This window comes from Harmonia axyridis, chromosome 5 (assembly GCF_914767665.1).
Source record: "Harmonia axyridis chromosome 5, icHarAxyr1.1, whole genome shotgun sequence".
NCBI lineage: Eukaryota > Metazoa > Arthropoda > Insecta > Coleoptera > Coccinellidae > Harmonia > Harmonia axyridis.
In genome coordinates, this window is record NC_059505.1 from 12,833,005 (window position 1) to 12,853,425 (window position 20,421).

The window sequence follows — 20,421 nt, forward strand, 5'->3', positions numbered from 1 at the left end:
TTGAATAATTTAAAATCCCAAATTGATCCGTTCTGCTCCATAAAAATTTCTTATTCAGACTACAGTTAATTTTGACTGTTTTAGTTGATTAAATTACTTGCAAAAAGTCAGTTCAAATGAATAAAAACTATCTGGCACCCCTTCTTATATTCTGCAATAAGACCCAATACCTTTCGACTGAAGTAAAGTTGCAAGCACACTTTTGACGTTATGTTTTTGATGAATAGGTCGTCGTTTCCGTAACAATGCCATGACCTTTATCGGTGTGTTTATTTCGAATGTACAGGATTCCCCAAATTCTATGCTCACTGAAAGCATATCGAGAACTATAAAAGACTTGTGGGCGGTTTTTTCACATGCGAATAAATAAATTAATATGATACTCACATTAGATAATAGAGATCAATTAGTGTTTTACAGATATAGAGGAAAGTTTGTGTTTCTTAAATAGGAGACCAATATTTTTTAGCGCAGTTTTTTACCGCAGATTTTTCGAAAAGCATCGGTTTTTCGAAAATATCACCCGTTTCAGACATATTGAATTTTTTACTTAAATTTCTGATGGGACACCTTATATATAAATATTTTCCATTTATTTCGATATTATTCGATATAAATTGAGAAATTAAATAAAAACCCAACTTTAATAGGCCTGATCTAAAGAAAAAAATTCGAATTATCATTTTAAACATAAATATGACAATATAGGTGTTTATGCAAAATTTGATTATCGCATAAAGCATGGTTAATAAATGTGTGAGTTGCGCTAGCCACATAGGAAACGGAAAAATGCTTACCGCATTAGCAGTTATATTAGAGATGGGTATTCAATCTGGAGCAAACGGAGCAGATAACGCTATTTACATATAAATAGGGTAGGATAGAAATCGTTAGATATCGTTTTGCACTGTGACGCCACATGAATTTTAATCGTATAGCAGTAACAATACATTTATGGCCTATCATCCAATAAACGCTTAGCACATGGAACTGGACAAGCGTGAAAGATATTTATCCGATAGGGCATCAGCTTTGTTATAATTAGATCGTATTTTATTGTACCGATGCGGATTATCGAAGAATCAATTCAAAATCAAATTTATTTCTGAATCCATAGTTCCTATATATAATTAAATTATAGTAGCAAGGGCGTAGAAATGGGGGGAAGTACTGGGGGTAATAAACCCCCCAGATTTTCATTATATAAAATTTTAGAATTCTAGCAAAGACAAAGAACAAAAAGTTATCCATAAAATGAACCAATAATAATCATTTTACTTTCCTTTGAACTCGACACGCCATTAAAAAATCGGACCCCTTTATGGTTTATGAGTTCATTATCGCTTTCAAGATAAGTACATTTATTGCACCACGAGCTCGTCTTTGTCCGAGGTTTATTATTTTCCTTTATCTATCCGCTTTCTCGTCATCGTCCCTTGTTTGCCATCTGTGATTTTTGCATTCGTCATCGGTATACACTTACCCGTTTTTTCGGTTTTTTGTATCATTCTCGTCACACAATTTTAATATGTAGTTATCAAAGAACTAAACTGAGTAATTCGCATCGAAAAATTGTCTGGGCTGTGTTGTACAATTTATTGTGTTTCATTCAGTTTGCAATTTATTTGTGAGGACATCAGTTTTGAATTGAGTATATCAACAGGGTGTTCCTAAATTGGAGGTGCAAATGAAAATGACAGATTTCTCCCATCATTTCAAGAAAAATTCCAAAAACATGAGTCCGCAAACGCTTTGTTTTGGAGATAATCGAATTGGAAATGAAAAAAATTATTTCGAGTAATTTGGTTCAAACTTGGTTATCAATCCTCTTTTTCTCACTCAAAAACATTTTTTTCGATTATCCCCACCCCCCCCCCCCCCAATAAATAGAGAAATCTACGCCCTTGTATAGTAGTAAGTAGTTATAACGAATATCATAATCGACAAGCGACAACCCAGTTAAGCATATTGTGCTTGCAAATAGATTTTTATAGAATTACTGAGTAATTCTTTGGGCAATTTTGTGAACAGATTTTTCATCGTAATAGCCGATTCGAATGTTATATTTATGTTCAATTTGGTGAATATATTTCTGATTTGTTCTTCTAGCTAGATTAACCACGTAAGTTACTTCGAAATATTTTTGCTTTTTTTTTTCTTGTGATATGTGGTGCTCAGATTTTTTTTTCCGATTTCATTCATGAATTTGGAGGGATTATCATTTTTCTCTAGAATTTTTTTTCATTTATGTTCTTTTCATTTCTCTATGCTTTAAATTATTGATGATGTTAATAATCTGTGACATATTATGAATTGATTTGAAATTAAGCATTCTTGGTTTTTGGTACTAATATATAATAATATATATAATATATAATCTGTTAATAATTCATTAACTCGCCTGATAAACGAGATATTTAGAAGAGGTAGTGAATTATTATGTGTTTCTAATTCAATGGTGAAATTCAAGAGGGGATGAATGTTTCATGTTTTGGCCAGAAAGATTATAAGAATTTCGGATTTTATATTCATGATTTCTGATTTCCATTCTCCATAATGTTACATTCTCTTCAGCATAAACAAAATATTTCAAGATGTATATACAAAGAAGGAAGTGATATTATTCCATCAGAAACAAATATTGGCTTGCATGATGAACTAGGTGTCGAATTGAAAATCAATCTAATTCTCTCCTTGAAACAGCAATGCTGTTGTTTCAGAGTAGGATATTGTAAACAAGGTGACTGTAAACAAGGCCACATTTGATAGATGTCAATAAGAGAACTACGAGGCGGCTACAATGAACGTGGTTTCATTTTAAATAGTAGGATATCAATAACAAAAACTTGAATTTGAAAACGGATTTGGTTCTCCAAAAAAAATCATGTTTGGATAATAGTGGGCTGAGTAGGTTTCCCAATCGATGGCACAAGAGTGGTTTTTGTTAAACGGACTTACTTGCAACAAAGAAAAAAATTAAAGAATTTTTTTCAATCTGAGAAATACCCAGCCTGTTACTCCTACTTTGTCCTTGAAATTTCTGGGAGTATTTCTTGATCCAACTCTGATCTGGAGCTCACATGTAGATCATTCGAACGAAAATTTCATCAGAAGTATACACTGCTCAACAATTGATAGGTATCACTTACTTGTTCTAAATTTATTTCTGAAATATTCGCTCCAAGATTATAAATTTAGTCAGATATCAGAGTATTTTCAGTTGATAATATGGTTCACTTGAGAAAAGAACGAAAAAATGGAAAGTTGGAGAGAAAAAAAGACTTTATTAGGAACACTCAAAATTCTGTGTTTGAATAACATAAAAATTTTATGATGAAACCACAAGAAGGCTGAAGTTTCGGTTGAGCTAGTACCTAGTTGGTCCCCCACGAGCTCGTCTCAAGCATTCTACCCTACGAGGCATACTTTCGATCAAACGATTCATAAAATTTTGGGGCAAATTCGTCCAAATATCCCGTAAAGCGTTAGAAAGGTCCTCCAGGTTATTGATCGGTTGTTCTAAGGTTGACAATTGTCTAGACATCTCAGACCAGACATGTTCGATGCAATTCATGTCTGGAGAGCGAGCTGGCCAGTCCATCCTATCAATAGCATGAGTTTCTAGCGCTTCATTAACCAGACGACTACGGTGTGGACGGGCATTATCGTCAATTAAAATGAAATTCTCGCCCACGGCAGCCGCAAACCGAACAATTATGGGTTCAATAATCATATCGTGATATCTCTGGCTGGTCATGGTGGTGTTCTGCAGAACAACCAACTCTGTGCGTTGGTTCAAACAAATGCCTCCCCATACACATATAGAACCTCCGCCAAAAGCTGTTGTTGGTACCATAAACTGTTCTGCATACCTTCGACCTCTTTTCCTCCAAGCAAGAATACGTCCATCGGAGTTGACCAAACGAAATCTAGACTCATCCGTAAATAAACATCGGCTCCAATCTTCAAGTGTCCAATTGCGGTGCTCCTCAGCCCATTGCCGTCGATGAACCCGGTGTTCCCTATTCAAACGGGGATGTTGTACCCTCCTACGTGCTCTCAAACCACGAACATGTAGTCGTCTTACAGTCTGGTTCGAAATTAGAACTCCTGTTGCAACTCTCAGTGATCTATTGAGCCGCGACGCCGGGTAAGTGGGATTTCTCCTAGCATTGAGGATCAAAAGACGATCTTGGGCAGCTGTTGTACTGCGCTGCCGACCTCCCCCATGAACATAAGCTACTGAGTCGTTTTGGATGAACCTATTCCAATCCCGACTCACGACACTTTGCGAAACATTCAACCGCCGGGTCACTTCTCGCTGGGACAAACCTTCCTGTATCCACCGTATGATTTGGTCCAGTTGCACAGGAGCCCAACGTCTTCCTGGCATGACTGATAAGCTGATATTGTTCTCATTTCTTCAATTATTGTCACCTTATGTGTTTAACCAAAGAAAAAAACAGATTTAATAACAAATACCACATTGCTTTTCACTCCACCTGTAACAGCTTACAGATAATAATCGATTTTGTGAACAAGAGCCGATGAAGTGAGGAAGACTTTGATATAATCAACTCAAAACATCTTACTTTTTCTTTAGAGAACATATAATGTACAGATATTCACGAGATAACTTGAAAAAAATACAAATGAATAGAAGTTCATAAGTGATCCCTAGCAATTGTTGATCAGTGTATTTCATTCACAAAATCTTACAGAAACTGTAGCCAGCAAGGAAATGAAAAGTGCTTACCACAATCTTATTGAGTCACGCCAGCGGTATTGTGTTTTGCTTTGGGGGAGGAAGGATGTTCTGGGAGAGAAAGAATATTCAGATTGCAAAGAAGATCTGAATATTAGTTCATGTTCATTATAGGGACGACTGTGAAAAATCATTCATTAATCTCAAAATGCTCATTTTTTCTTGTCTTTTTATATATGAGTGTCTAGTTTATGTCCATAGTCAACAAGAAAATTTCATGAAAAAAGCGAATTCCATATCTATAATACTAGGAAAAAGGGAGATTTGAGACAAAATTACAGAAAAAATGTAAGAAGGAATTTTTTGTGCTTCAAATTATTTAATAGAATTCTCCAGTCACTGAGGGAGGCTTCTGCTCAAAAATTTGAATTTTGTATTAAATTCAACGTAAGGACTTCTATAGATAGTGTGGATGAGTTTGTGTCCTTTAAAATGGATATTGATTTTAAATTGACTTGGTAACGTTTTTTTGATAATGTTATGACGTAATATTTCTGAACTTGTGTAAGTTTCGTTTCAATGAGATATAGTATGTATCATGTCATCATTTTTTTTTATTGATGTGACACAATAAGGCTGCTAAAAATCAAGTAGCTTGATATGATTCAAATACTTGATAAATAAATACTTGACTTGACTTGAGATTGAAAAACTACTACTTGACTTGAGCTTGACGACTTGAAATCAAGTCAAGCTCAAACCAAGTAGCTTGAAAATCAAGCCAAGCTGTGAATCCCTATCGTTAAACACTCAGGGAATGGAATGATGTCGCGTGCATCCGTTTCCTAATGTATTAAAACATTCGCTTGCGCTAGCCCTAAAGGAAACGGAAAAATGCCACTGGGCTGGCCAATTCCCGGATATCTCCGTACTTGTTGCGCACAATGAGAAGATCGCTCTATTCAAGTTGGAATAGGAACCTCTCGTTTTTGTTATTTGTAATCAATTTCGCTTCATTGAAACTTAGTGAAACATAAGACATTCAACTTATACGGAGAATATGAAAAAAAAATTCATATTCGTTCAGTTTACTGCGTGAACACGACGATTTGGTGGGGCACAGGAGATATTTCAATCGGTATCCTAGCTCTTGGGAATTCAATTTAGTCGCTATGAAGCGTTTCTTGGAAGCAGATAGCTCGTTGTGCGTCCGCGAATTGTACAGAAATGGTGAATTATGCGACTATAGCGCTAAGAAATTTCTTCAATGTTCGAGGTTTTCGTCACTGCTCCAAGCATTTCTGTCCCCAGAAAATTGATAAAAGAGTTTGAGGAGATCGTTTAAACACTACCCGGGCAACCGGTTATTGAGAACCGGAGAGAATGGAACGGGTTAACCGGCCAGTTCGTGATGATCCCGACCTCCCCGTTCGGAAGTGCTCTGAATATGTGTAGATCATCGCTACACCGCATTTAGCACAAAGGTCGGAAGCTGCACCTCTATAGGGGGTGACTTGATGCAAGATGTCATTTAGAGATAAAAATTCGTGAACCAGGTAATCGAGCGCTTACGAACGTTTACCAACATCTTATTTTTCAATCGGTGCAAGAAATGAATCCCCAAGATGCCATTCAGAGGTTAGAATTCGTAAACCAGGCAATCTAGTGCCTAAAAACGTTTACCAATATCTTGTTTTCGGACCTCATTTCCACGTAAATGGCCATGATAATAACCAGAACTGCCGCTACAGGAGTCCAACCAATCCGAAACGCAAGCATCAAAAACCCAAAGGTGACTGAATAGGCTGTAATCTCATATTTGGAGATATTTTCGGTCTTTACTTTTTTGAAGGGGGCGTGCACAAAGTATGAATTCAAAGCGTTATGCGTGAATGTAAGAATGAGTTTTTGTTGCCTGAACTCCACAACATTCCTGGCTTCAATCAAATAACATGGTTCCAGAAGGAGCAACTTCACACGTCCAATGCGCCTCTGATACAAGTTCGTGAAATTTTCAAGGAAAATTAAAATCCATCAGAGGTGACACTCATTGGCCACCCGAAAATCCAGGTTTGACGCCTATGGACTATACGATGTTTCGAAACTATATTTGACATTTTTTGAATTGTAATGAATTGTTTGTTGGTATTGTTGAGGAATCCATAAGCCAATACGATTTTCAAAAGTTATACGAATAATTGTTTACAATTCATGAAATGTCAAATTTAATTATCGAAACATCGAATTTTAGTTTCTTTCTGTGTTTTCCTCAAGTCACAGACTACTCCACACGGTTAGAAATTGCGGTTTTTCCTCATTCAAAGTTCTTCCTCGATAAATCCGTAAGTATTCATTTCAGTTATGGGATTCGCTTAAGTACTTCTCATACGTAGAAATGACTGGAATAATAAAAAATATAGGTTTCTAATTGGAAAATTTTGAGTTTTGATCAATTTGAGTTGTCCAGGTTCATGATCTTCTGATGAACATCCAGTATTTGTTTGATCCAAACCACAAACAGTCTCATAATACTACGTATTTCCGAAAAAAACCTTTTCTGCAGAAATATTCGAAAAAAAATTTGAGTCCTCGTCGCCACCATTTTTTTCATAAGAATCTCACTTATGAACCATTGAGTTTATACCCAATGTATGGCATATTGCTGAAATTGTCATAAAAAATACTACCATGATACAATAATATACTGGGTCTGCCATTTGAAATGAGAAAGGAGGATGTTTCCAGTATTACCGTAAGATGAAGAATTTTGAAAATACTTTAGGGAGAAATATCATTGTCTCAAAACCTAATATGCAAATTTTCAGCACAAAATTTTGATAACATTTCCATAATAGTCCAGTAGACAATTAGTGGTCTGCTGGAAAAAATTCCGAACTCGATGAAACTTCTACAGGTTATTTGGGGTTGTTGTGGGATGACTCTGTCAAGTTATCCAACACGAGGACCCTGTGCTAACTTGAGGGCCGAAGAACCTCAACATTTACGAACTTTCTTCAGTTTTTTGCTCATAACCTCTAAAGTAAGTAGTTTTCGACCAAAACGTTCATTTTCAAAGTTGTAGAGCATTAAATTCTCTACAATTGAGATACAGTCGATCAAAATTATAGTTCAGTAGACAAAGCAATAAGAGTGGGGTCTGTTGGAAAAAATTCCGAACCTAATGAAACTTCTACAGATTGTTCGGGGGTGTTGTGGGATGACTCTGTCGAGTTATCTAACTCAAGGATCCTGTGCTAACATGAGGATGGCCGAAGAACCCCAACATTTTCGGACTTTTTTCGGTTATATACAATCATTATTTTCAATTAATTCTTGGTTATTATTTATTGATTTTATCCTGATATTATTGATCTGATTATTAAGGTTCAAAATAATTATGGGTTGATAAAAATTTTTAGTAAGGTGATAATATGCCACGATAACATTGAAATATCTACTCTTCACATAAACATAGGCTTTAAGCTGCCTCCCCCTCAAAACCCTGTATTTCAATATATCGATATTGATGAGTTAATACTATAATTACCATAGAACGGCTGGAAATTGTTAGTTAGAGGGTCGAAACCTTTGTTTTTTGCCATATTGAGAAAATTTCTCTAATTCTGATAGGCTGCATCTCGGTTGGTATGAGATTCAGAAAAAAGTTTCTGGAAACAAAATTATAAGGAATTCAATTATCTACAACTTCGAAAATGAACGTTCTGGTCGAAAACTAATTAAGTTAAAAGTTATAAGCAAAAAACCGATTTCGGGGTTCAGCGGCCCTCCTCAAGTTAGCACAGGGTCCTCGTTTTGGATAACTTGACAGAATCATCCAACAGCACCCCCAAACAACCTGTGGTAGTTTCATTAAGTTCGGATTTTTTTCCAGGTAAAATGTATATATCTACTGGACTATAAACCATGATGAGATGAATCACCCTCTATTTTGAAATCCGTTCATAACGAAAGATCATTTATGCAAGACTCACCTCTGCCTCGTACCCTTCCCGGACATTGAACGTCAAATCGTGCTGTATATCGTTGGCGAACTGCTGTTGATATTCAGGATACAATCGAAGCACTTCCACTAATCCTTGCATGTGCACGCACTTAAGATCGCAATAAGTTAAAGCGCGAACATCACTGCTGGATTTGATCACTATGTCTATACATCCCGTTCCACCTCTATTGTCCGAAGAAGGACCATTGGAGGAGTTGTGCTGTAGGTGGAGGTTGATGTCGCTTCCTACAAGATCGCCTTTACCTATGAAAATCGAGAAATTGGTTTTAAATTTCCGTGTAAGTAAATTAAATATTTATTTGATCCATTAGCGCCCAGGGTCCTCTTTTGAGGACGGCGATTATTTGATGTAATAAAGAAAAATGGGACGGCTCTTATTATGTTTACATATTTGACAATTCATTCAAATCTATTTTCAGAAACTCTGAGTAATTTCGACTGACGAATCGTTCGTTCTGTGGAATTGTGCATCTCCAAAGTTGACACATTGATCGTCGAAATATACATCGTAATTTTTTTTATCCATTTTTGCTGGTAAGTAGTTTCATCTCTGTAAATGATTTCTTCAGAGTAGTAGAATCATTAGAGATATATGCTTTTCAATTATTTTCTCTAATTCTGTGGTTATTCCGTTCATTCTTCCACATCTTGTACAACAAAATCGTGCGAGAATATATCAGAAACGCTCAGTTTTCATGGTTATTTTTTATTATTATATGTTGGTACTCCGAACTTCCCGCCACGGTTTTATCTGTCAATTCATCAATTTGCCTTAAAGAAATCAGTTCTGCCAACCAACATTTTTCAATGCAAAAATCACAAAATTATATTTATGGAAATATTTCATTAATTTCAATGAAAATGCAATGAATTAGTGAAAATAATATATAATACTCGTACAGAAGGCTCATTCTACCACTCGTTCATTCAAAAACTCGCCACTTCGTGGCTCGTTTTTGAATTTTGAACTCGTGGAAGAATATCAATGCCTTCTGCACTTGTATTATAAATAACTATTGTATCACTTTTTCATGAAGTGATGACAAAGTATGTGTCCTCAAAATAGGACGCTTGGCTTCAAAATGAGTCTAATTACGAGTTCAAGTCAATGAAACATGCTTTGGAGTATGCTTCATCAACGCAATGCGATATTGATATATTGGCTCTTGCACCAGATGTTGATGAGCTTACTGACGAAGATGATATTGATGACAACGCTCTCAATTTTCTTGAAGGAAATGATGTAGTAGGCGATGTAGAAGTTCGAGTTTCCGATGCAAAAGAATCTGATGAAAAAGATATATCTTATGAAGCGCTGAAAAAAAATTTGCTCACGAATAAAAGAATATCAACAGGAGATATAACTGCGTCCTGGAAGAAACAGTTTCAATTTACAACCTGCCGCTCTACAGGATATCCAAAAAAAGCGAAAAAAGTGATACTGGTGAAGCTTCACAAAAATTATCGACATGGTTATTGTGAATTTAAGACGCCAAGTTGCCGTAACATACCTCAACGGTCATGGAAGTCGAGTTTTTGAGGGAAGTCCCTTATCATTGCCTACCACTTCAAAAAGTAAATTTCTACATGATGTAAGACACGATAATCGTGGACATATTCTGAGTAAAACGGTAAATCAGCGCCGTTGTCATTTTGAAAGGAGCTCTAGGAAACCTAGGACATTTTATGTGAAATGCGGAGTGACCTTATGCATTACTTGTTTTCCAAAATACCACAATAAATAATTGAAATAGTGATATTGTGCATAAATGTATAAGTGTAATTATTTATTCAAGATCATTTAAAACTAAGAATTTCATATTATTCAGGTATAAGAATTTGAAATATTTGTCGAGAAAATAAATCGTGGAACAGCCCAGAGTCCTCAAATGAGGACAGTTTTTTTTTCTACTTAGGTCTTCTTCTCTTAAAGAAAGGCGTTTTTTACGCAACATAAACAAAGATCCAAGCAAAATAAAAAAAATAAAAATTTGGGCGTTAATGGGTTAAGTTAACGTGGCTCGAAAGCTATGGCCATTGACACAAGATCACATTGAGAGTAGACAATATTACATCAATATACTTAGATTTAAATAATTGAGTACAGTTCATTATCTTTGAGTGAACAGAAAACGTATAATATGTTTGCTTAGATCTGGGTGGGTGAACTTAGTACATCATGCAGGCACTCTTTGATACCATATCGTCGGCGTGCATCTCCAGTATGGGCATAAAGACGTACATCAGGGTTATGTTCACAAGTAGGGGGTCTCCTGAAGACATAAGAAAGCCGTGAGTTTACTTTGTGTATCCCATTCTAAGTCTTCTCGCCACTATTTTGTCCTGTCTCTTCATATTTAACTTTTTGGGGTTATGCACCATTGGGAAGACTAACGTTTTTTTTTTAATTCTTCTGACATATGCTTCACATACTCATTATGGACGAGTATTTTGTTTTTTCTGGAGAAACGATTTCCAAATTTTCGTTATTCGGACGAAGTTACAATGCAGTATTTGAAAGAAGGAACAAACTTCTCCTTTTCATTTCACGATAACAATGGAAGTTTTTTCGGCTACTCCCCTAAAGTTATTCAACATCCTAATTATTTCATAACCAAAAGTATCTATCCCATTGTTTCATTTGAATATAGCTCTCGCAGTAGAACAGTTATTTATAATACAAATGCAGAAGGCATTGAAATTCTTCCACGAAATAGCAGGTTAGAGTGTTAGAATGAGCCTTCTGTACGAGTATTATACATTATTTTCTCAAATTCACTGAATTTTCATTGAAATATAATAATAATAATATAATAATAATAATATCGTTTATTCATAAAAAGCATACAATAGTACAAGAATAAACGCGGCATCACTGAAGCAATATAATTGCTCGTGCGTGATATTGCCAAAGAGTACATCAATTTTACTTCGTACATTATAACCAAAACACCACAATCATCAAAAAAACGAAAATACAAAATTTACAAAACGCATAAAAAGAATGGAAGGATGTCACGATCATTTCTACACAGTACTGAGGCATCATAGCTGGTCACGACAACCTCGAAGTCAGCCGAATAACACCCTGTAGATTTCCTCGCCGCCCTCTCTGAGCCAATTCTTCACTTCGTACTTGAACCTTTTATGACCCACCAATGTCTTGTACTCGTCTGGGAGCAAATCCCAAATCTTTGGACCCAAAAATTTGCAGTGCCTTTGTCCGACGGTTTTCGAACATCTGGGAATTAATACTTTATATTCCCTACCTCTGGTGTTGTATGAATGTTCAATATGTTCTATTTGCAACTTTCGACTGCGTACATTCAATATCATCTTCAAACAAAACAACTGCCGGATGTCTAGCACTCCGCTCTGTTTGAACAGAAGTACACTTGGATAACACTGTTCCCTTCCCAACATCGTCTTCAGAATTCTCTTTTGAACAACTTTCAGCCCTCGAATATAGCATTCACTAACACCGCCCCATCCCACGAGACCATAAAGGAGCTGACTCTGTATGAGGCCATTGTATACCATCATCAATTGAGGCAGCTCAAGACATTCTCTCAATATTCTGAATCTCGACAAAAAACAACGCAGCTTGTTGGTGAGCTGTGTAACATGCAAATCCCATCTCATATGTCGATCAATCGTCAAGCCCAGATATTTAACTGAGGAGGTCTCTGGTACCGAGATTGTGGTATCGATGTTCAACGATCCCAAGTTAGGCAACTTACTGCAATAGCTGGTGAAAGGAAGGTATCTGGTTTTTTCCACATTAAGTGTCAGTTTATTAAACCGAAACCATTCCACAATTTTTCTGAAATCACTTTCCGATTTCGTCTTCAACTCCTGCCAGGATGCGGCGTTATAAAAGATTACCGTGTCGTCTGCAAAACTCAGAACAACTCCTTCTGTATCTAGGGTCAACAAATCATTAATATAGATGGTAAACAACATAGGACCCAAAACTGTTCCTTGTGGAACACCGTATGTAACCGGTAGCACGTCACTGACTGCTCCCTCCACCTCAACCATCTGCTTCCGATCCGATAAGTAGGAGCTAATGAGATCGTATGCCCTGCCTCTCATACCAATATTTTCCAACTTCTCCAAGAGCTTGTGATGGCATACCGTATCGAAGGCTCTTGAAAGATCGACGAAAATGCTCAACGCCGGTTTAGAAGCGTCCATTGCTTTATAAATAAGTGATGTTAATTCATAGATTGCATCGTCCGTTGATTTACCGTCTCTGAATCCATATTGTTTCCCAGATAGTATTTTGTTCTTATTCAGGAACTTAGTTAGCCTTTTCTTAATAATTTTCTCGATGACTTTTCCAATGTTTGAGATTAGTGATATAGGTCTATAGTTTTCAAGTTGTAATTTATTTCCACTCTTGTGTACTGGTTTGATGATGCCGATCTTAAAAATGTCAGGAAAAATTCCACCTTCGAAGCAACGATTAACAATATGTGCTAGAGGAAGAGATATCAAATCAGCTACAGTTTTCAACTCGCTCGTTCTTATTTTATCAATACCAGGGCTCTTATTGGATTTCAGCTCTCCTATTGTACTGAGTACTTCGTCGGCGTCAGTGGGGTACAAAAACATACAATTAACATTTCTGGTCCCTTTTTCCTTATAATCTGAGGGTGCTTTGATCCCATCCGCGAGCTTTTGTCCTATTTCACTATAATAGTTATTGAACGCATTTGCTATCTTCTGCTTGTCTGAAACCTCCTCATTATTGATCTGAATCTTCTCAACAACTGTTCTGGAACTGTTCTTATTGCACGCTTCATTAACGCAACTCCAGAGAGCCTTTGTCTTATTCTTGCTTCGGTCAATTTCATTTTGGAAAAATAATTTTTTTGCACTTGCAGTGAGTTTTCTTAGCTTATTTTTATAGTTGTTATACTTATTTTTTACTTCGACGTTGTTGGGATCTGTTCGTAAAATCCTATAGAGTTTATTTTTTTCTTTTATGGATATTAATAAACCTCTTGTTATCCATTTCTTCCTCGATTGTTCCATCTTTTTCACCTTTTTTTCGCAGGTGTTCTTGGCGGAGTAGTATTTCAGCTTATCAACGAATATCTCAGACATCATGTTCACATCATTTCCCCCATACACATCATGCCACGTCTCGCTTTCTAAATCTGATCTGAAGTTCTTAAGATTAAGGAATTTCTTTGTTCGAGCTTTTTGGACTGTATCTAAACTTTCATTCGCATAGAATATCAAAGCTATGGGGTGATGGTCACTTATTTTGTCATGAAAGATGAAGGATTTTATTTCAGTCGTGGAAAATTTTGTCTTTACAAAAAAATGATCCAGGCACGTCATACTGTCAGGTCTAGTCACGGCATTTATATATGATGTATACCCAAAATATGCTAAATTATTTTTGTACTCCTCAACATATTCATTATTCGATAGCAGATCAATATTCATGTCTCCCGTTATAATATGGGACTCGCAGTGGGCAACCGTGCTGAGGTAATTGTAAAAATTTATGTTGAATTCTTGAAGGCACGAACTAGGGGACCGATATATAGAGGTTATTATTATTTTTTTGTTGTCGCTTTCCACCTCAAGTTCTAGAACTTTCATGTTACCCAGGTCAACATTCGATTGTTTATATTTCATGCTATCCCTGATGAAAATAATAACACCATCATTCTTATTTAAATGTGATTCATTATAAAGCGTTTCATACCCGCTCATTCCGTAAACGGAAGCATCAGATGTTACAAAAGTTTCCGTCAGCACAATCACGTCGAAATTATCATCCAACTGACTCAAGTAAATATATAGTTCATCCACATTTTTATTGATACTTCTTATATTAGTATGAAAGATCTTCAGATCTCTGACATCCCTCCTTAAAAATATATTAAAATCACTCACCCTTTCTATCTCGTAAGTCTGTTTATTTTCAACTTCATAGTCTCTAATAAACGGATCCATTTAGAGACTTATTTTCTTATTTTCGAACGGGTTTCTATGTTATTTTTATTCAATATCTCTTTTTTCTGCTTCAGTTGCGTGTTTGGTTCCTTGAGATTTCCGTCCGAAACCTGAACCGACGGAGACGGAGAAATATTTGAAGAATTTTCAATATGTTTCAGATACGCTTCTCTTGCGGCATTCCTGTTAGGTAGTTCAGGAATGGTTGCCGTTGAGGCCACAGAGGTACCAGGAGCACTGGCGACCTCTAACTCCTCTACAGTGTCCGAAGGTATTTCCAGTTGTTCCACGGTATACACTTGATCATTAACGTGCAATCTGTTCTTCTTGATGAAACAGTTACTGTTTTGGTCCTGTTTAGCAATCTGCAAATGTTTCCTCAGTACTGAACTTTCCAGTCGTTGCTTCACTGTCATATCATTCGCAATTGTCACAGTTGTTCCCTTTAGTAACTTCGACTGCCGTAGTACTTGTGACTTCTTCAAAAAAGACACAAAATCCACTTTGATCGGACAAGAATCAGTTTTCCCCAACGGATAGTAATTATTCAGGTCTGTGTCCTTAACATCCACTCCAACAACTTTCTTCAGTTCACCTGTGATGAAATCAATAGGAACTATCTGCTTGGGATGTTTCAAGCCGAATATAATTACGCTATTTTCCCGGCCCTTTCTATCCAGCTCCTCAAGTCTATCCAAAACCAACAAATTCTCTTTTTCCAGGCTTGTTATCCTCTTACTTATCTCCTCCACCTTGTTTGAAATTCGTGTCTCCACCGCTTCTATAAATGATTTCAATTCTCGCGTCATTCGCCTCACCTCCTCCAAAACTACATCAGCCGTTGCAGACATTCTTCTAACAATCCTTGCGTGTATGGTCACTTTAACACCCAGACGGTATCAGTGCCGATAAGTTTTTGCGACGTTCTCGATTTCAGGAATATTAATATCCTCTATTATTGTTATTTTTGGGTATTTTACACAAAATTTTGATGGAATCTTTGTCAACTATTAATGACTCCCAAAACTCTATTTGTAAGAATAATTTTCAGAAGCGTTAGGGTTTCTATTTCGTGGAATTTTCGGTATACTTTGCAGGTCTGTCTGATAACATGTACACCCGATAACCATCGAATAAGGGATATTTCCATAACTATCGTTAAGTGATTTTTGCATTGAAAAATAATGGTTGGCAGAACTGATTTTCGTATCAAAAATTTGACAGATAATAATTTGTGAGAGGAGAATTCCGAGTGTAAAAAGAGTTTACTCTTTTTGAATTTCTTTAAAAACGACACGGCAGCAAAAAATCGGAACCTTTTTCGGTTTATGGGTTTATTATAAAAGGAACCATCCTTTTATGGAAGAATTTTCATTCTTCGTATTTGAGAGAATTCAAAAATTCATGTTTTGGAAATCTTGGAGGGTAATTACCCCCAGTACCCCCGCCATTTCTGCGCCCTTGCATATAACCATAAAATTTGTGCGATACTGAAATATTGCCGCACGATGTAATGGCAAAGTGAATTGCCACAGAATTAGAGACATTCATTTTCACATTGTTGCTAAGAAAAAATATTTTTCTACATTCATGCAAAAAGCAAATAATAACTCCTTAATCAAAACTGATCCGATATTAATAATAAAGTATTCAAGTTGCGCTTTTCATTTTCCTACACCTAATGCCGCACCTCAATAAATCATTTTTTGCTTTTTGCATGAACGTAGAAAAAATGTTGTATGCAACTCGTGCAAAAATTGTTTATTCACTTTTCACATTCACTTTTTGCACTTGTTGCATAAATAACTATTAATATGGTCTGAAGATACATTTCCTTGTAAGGTCATATTGTACTTGATTTTCACAGGATTTTAGGAAAGTGGGATATCCAAAACTAAATCCAACTAATGCCAACGTTTCGCGGATATATTTCCACTTCATCAGGGCTACAAGAGAGAAATTTACGAAGATTAAATAATGTACATTTCTTCAGTTAACATTAAATTATCAATTTCTTAAACTGCTTCGAAACAAATTCTAAACACACATATACAATAAATAGTAATTTACGTAACAAGTCCGGAAAATAGGGTTTTTTTGGACGAATAGACAAAATTCCAGGACGAGCGTAAGCGAGTCCTGGAAGTCTGTGAGTCCAAAAAAACCATTTTCGGGCGTGTTGCGTACAATATTTTTTCGGCAACCATGTAAAATAACACTATCGCTGCTGCTTTCCATATTTTATTACGATTGCGATCAAAAAACATGCAAATTTTTGACAACTAATTTCATATGAACTGTCAGCCGTTATCTCGGTTGTTATGGATTCTATGATTCTTTTCCGGCCTAGTCCGGGAATTACGTACTTTCCGGACTAGGCCGGGAAATGCTACTTTCTCAGAGAAAAAGCGTCCGGGAAGTGAGCACTTCCCGGACGGTTGCCGAAAAAATATATTGTTCTAAATACATATTAAAATTCATAGATTCGATTTTTTTTGTTTTATTTATCTTATTATGGAATTGACTAAAACACTACCAATTAACTCGTACAACCTTATACCAAAGTTGAAACTTATGTTTTCCACATAAAAGATCTTAACATAAGCTTGTTGAGCAAATTGAAACAGAAATAAACATCAATTAGGAGAATTTTGTCGTGATCTTCCATGAAATCTATCATCCTCTACAATACAAAATGTCACCATCAATGAGAGTGTCAAACTGATGTGTTTACTTTATTCTTAAACCTGTTCAACTGTTCATGTGTGTTTAGAATTTGTTTCGAAGCAGTTTAAGAAATTGATAATTTAATGTTAACTGAAGAAAAGATTGTACATTATTTAATCTTCGTAAATTTTCTCTTGTAGCCCTGAAGAAGTGGAAATATATCCGCGAAACGTTGGCATTAGTTGGATTTAGTTTTGGATAACCCACTTTCCTAAAATCCTGTGAAAATCAAGTACAAAAATATTTAATCAATCACTTCCACCGAAATTTTTCCAATGAAACACTGAAATATCCCCATTGATTTTCGACCATCCCTTATGGCGACAACAAAATACAAGTATACTTTGTCTGGATCAGATCGTTTCATCTCTCCAATCAATCATTTGATCTGGTGATTTTCCTCTTGTGGAGTACGAAAATCCATTCATTCAATTATGATTGATACAACTCTTTGGGAATTATTACAGGATCTACTCTGCTTTGTATTCGTCGAAGATAATTCAGTTCGGTAATTGATTTTCCAACCAACAAACTTTACTACTTTCAGAAGTGGCGAAGTAGTAGATTGGGATGGAGTAGAAGATTAGATGAAATTGAAATCGCTAGATGTTATTTCTTGTTAGTAGATGTTAAAATTCGCTTTTGAACGCCGATCATTCGTGTACCAGTTGCACCTATATATATATACAGGGTGGCCATTTGAAAACGAAACAGACGCGATTACAGACGAAATAAAGTTTTTCGATAGAAATGCTCGGACAGGTCGATTTCTGTTTCGAGGGGGACAACTTAAGATGTAGGTTACGGACGCATAGCGCTTCAACCCTTGCTACTACAACCCTCACCCCCAAATTTTGAATAGGGAAGATGGGGTGAGTGATACCTCATTTGAAAGGTATTTTTATACTGATTTCAGCAGAGTAATTGTTTTTTCATTTTATGCATTAGTTCTCGAAATATTCTTAACTAAGTATAATTTAGATAAACATGTTAATAGGAAGTATGTTTTGGAATTAGTGTCAAAGTTTCAAGAAACCGGGTCCGTGGCTAATAAAAAACGAAACATGGAACTAACTAACGCATGAATATTTCGAGAACTAATGCATAAAATGAAAAAACAATAACTGTGCTTGTTCAGGTTCCAATTACCTAAAAAACTTTCATTTTTCTTTCTTTAATTTCAGACTTAAATTTATTTTAGTTAATTTTGGTTTGTGGAATGAGAATGTTTTGTTGGAAGAAATTCAAGTTTTATTTCAATTTTTCCCGCGCATGTGTTGGTCAAATTTAATACCATACCTGCAGCGAACACATGTGGAAGAAGCAAGAGAGAAGTTTTGAGTTTTTGGGTTTTTCGATGTGCTGCAGAGAGAAAATATAAAATTTCTACAATTACCAGTGATTTCGACATTGTTAATGATCAGGATTGTGCCTTAAAATAGCAGGATAATTGAGGTTTACAAACAATCAGTGAAGGTAGGTCGATTTGACCAGTACTCGATTTATTTTCATTACTTTTTTATACAGTCCATTAAATTCATAAATACGCCTCAGTCGGCGACATTGGTCCAATCAGAGCCGAATTTTCTTTTAATAGACGTTCTCATTTCAAAATTCCATCGTTTCAAATTGAAAATATTCATTTAATTTTGTTTTGCATTTGATAAGCAGCGGAAAGAGCATCAGAACTCTGTCCCATATTTCTCTTATCATAACTGCACATCTGATTCATGTTATCTTGAATATTTTCATGCTCGTCGTCAGTACGAGAATTTTACGTTTGTTTTCATCCGGAAAATAAATTGTTTTTCATTTTTCAGACAATTTAATTTTATTTGCATACAAATACCTATTTTGGTGAAGAATAAATATATTGAGGATAGACTCATTATATTATTGTTTTCTTTTTTTATTATCACGTCTTTGCAGAGTATCGAATTTTATTCATTCATTTCGATAAAATGAGTGTCAATAAATTAAAACAAGCAAAAGCCTTGCGCTAACTTCAAATAGATGAAATCTTGGAATTACTAGCGCTCGCCCAACTTGCTGTAACTGATCAAAGTTTGCACGTTCGATTTAATTTGCGGTGTTCCAATTTAGATGATATTCTCGAAGAATTTAAAACAATGCATAATTCGATTATCTCCATTTTGTCAACAATCGAAAATCCAGATATGATCGCTGAAAAGGAGATAAAAACTAGCTTTATGGATAATTTCTTTACTGTCAAGACCATTTACACTAATTTATTCAACGAAGAAACCTCCTCGAATATTGATACAACGTCAACAACGCCAAATGTCAAGCTTCCAAAAATTTCTTTACCGACATTTGATGGAAGTTATAGGAATTGGCCTACTTTTTTCGACATTTTTAATAGTTTGATTCACACAAATTCCACCTTATCAGATATTGATAAATTTCAATATTTACTCAGTTCGTTGTCTTCTGAAACGAGAAATCTTCTGAAGGGATATCAGTTAACAAAAGAAAATTATCAATTAGCTTTCGAAACGTTAACTGAAAGATATCAAAACAAGAGGCTTTTAGCAAATTCTTTTTGGAAGGAAATATGTAACGCACCTAAACTAACCAATGAGTCAGTGGATGGTCTGAGAAATTTATTAGCAATATTTTCGGAGAATTTAACAGCTTTGAAAAATCTTAATTTGCCTATTGAAGATTGGGATTTTATTCTATTTCATTCGCTCATACAGAAATTAGATATAGCAACAATTAAGAGATTTGAGCTGCAAGAATGTTCCACAGAAATTCCTTCGTATCGTGCTCTTTATAAATTTCTCAAAAATCAATGTATTTCTTTAGAGTCACTTAAGTTCTCGGTTTCACAACGCGTGAATGCATCATCAAGTGATAAGCCTTATAAAAAAAGTTCAACATTTCTTACTCAGTCAAATTCGCCGAACAAATTTTCATGCAGCTATTGTAATGCTAACCATTCAATTTATAAATGCTCTTCTTTTCT

The 20,421-nt window shown here is 35.6% G+C and overlaps 1 protein-coding gene across 4 annotated transcripts in view; it reads right to left on the reverse strand.

Moving 5' to 3' along the window:
- LOC123679769 (potassium voltage-gated channel subfamily H member 8) overlaps positions 1 to 20,421 on the reverse strand; it is a 444,333-nt gene that overhangs the window by 41,063 nt on the left and 382,849 nt on the right. For all 4 annotated transcript variants that reach the window (XM_045617253.1, XM_045617252.1, XM_045617255.1 and 1 more), the window contains one exon: positions 8,698 to 8,972. In XM_045617253.1, coding sequence (XP_045473209.1) covers positions 8,698 to 8,972 — 275 coding nt within the window. The remainder of the gene's footprint in view (positions 1 to 8,697; positions 8,973 to 20,421) is intronic.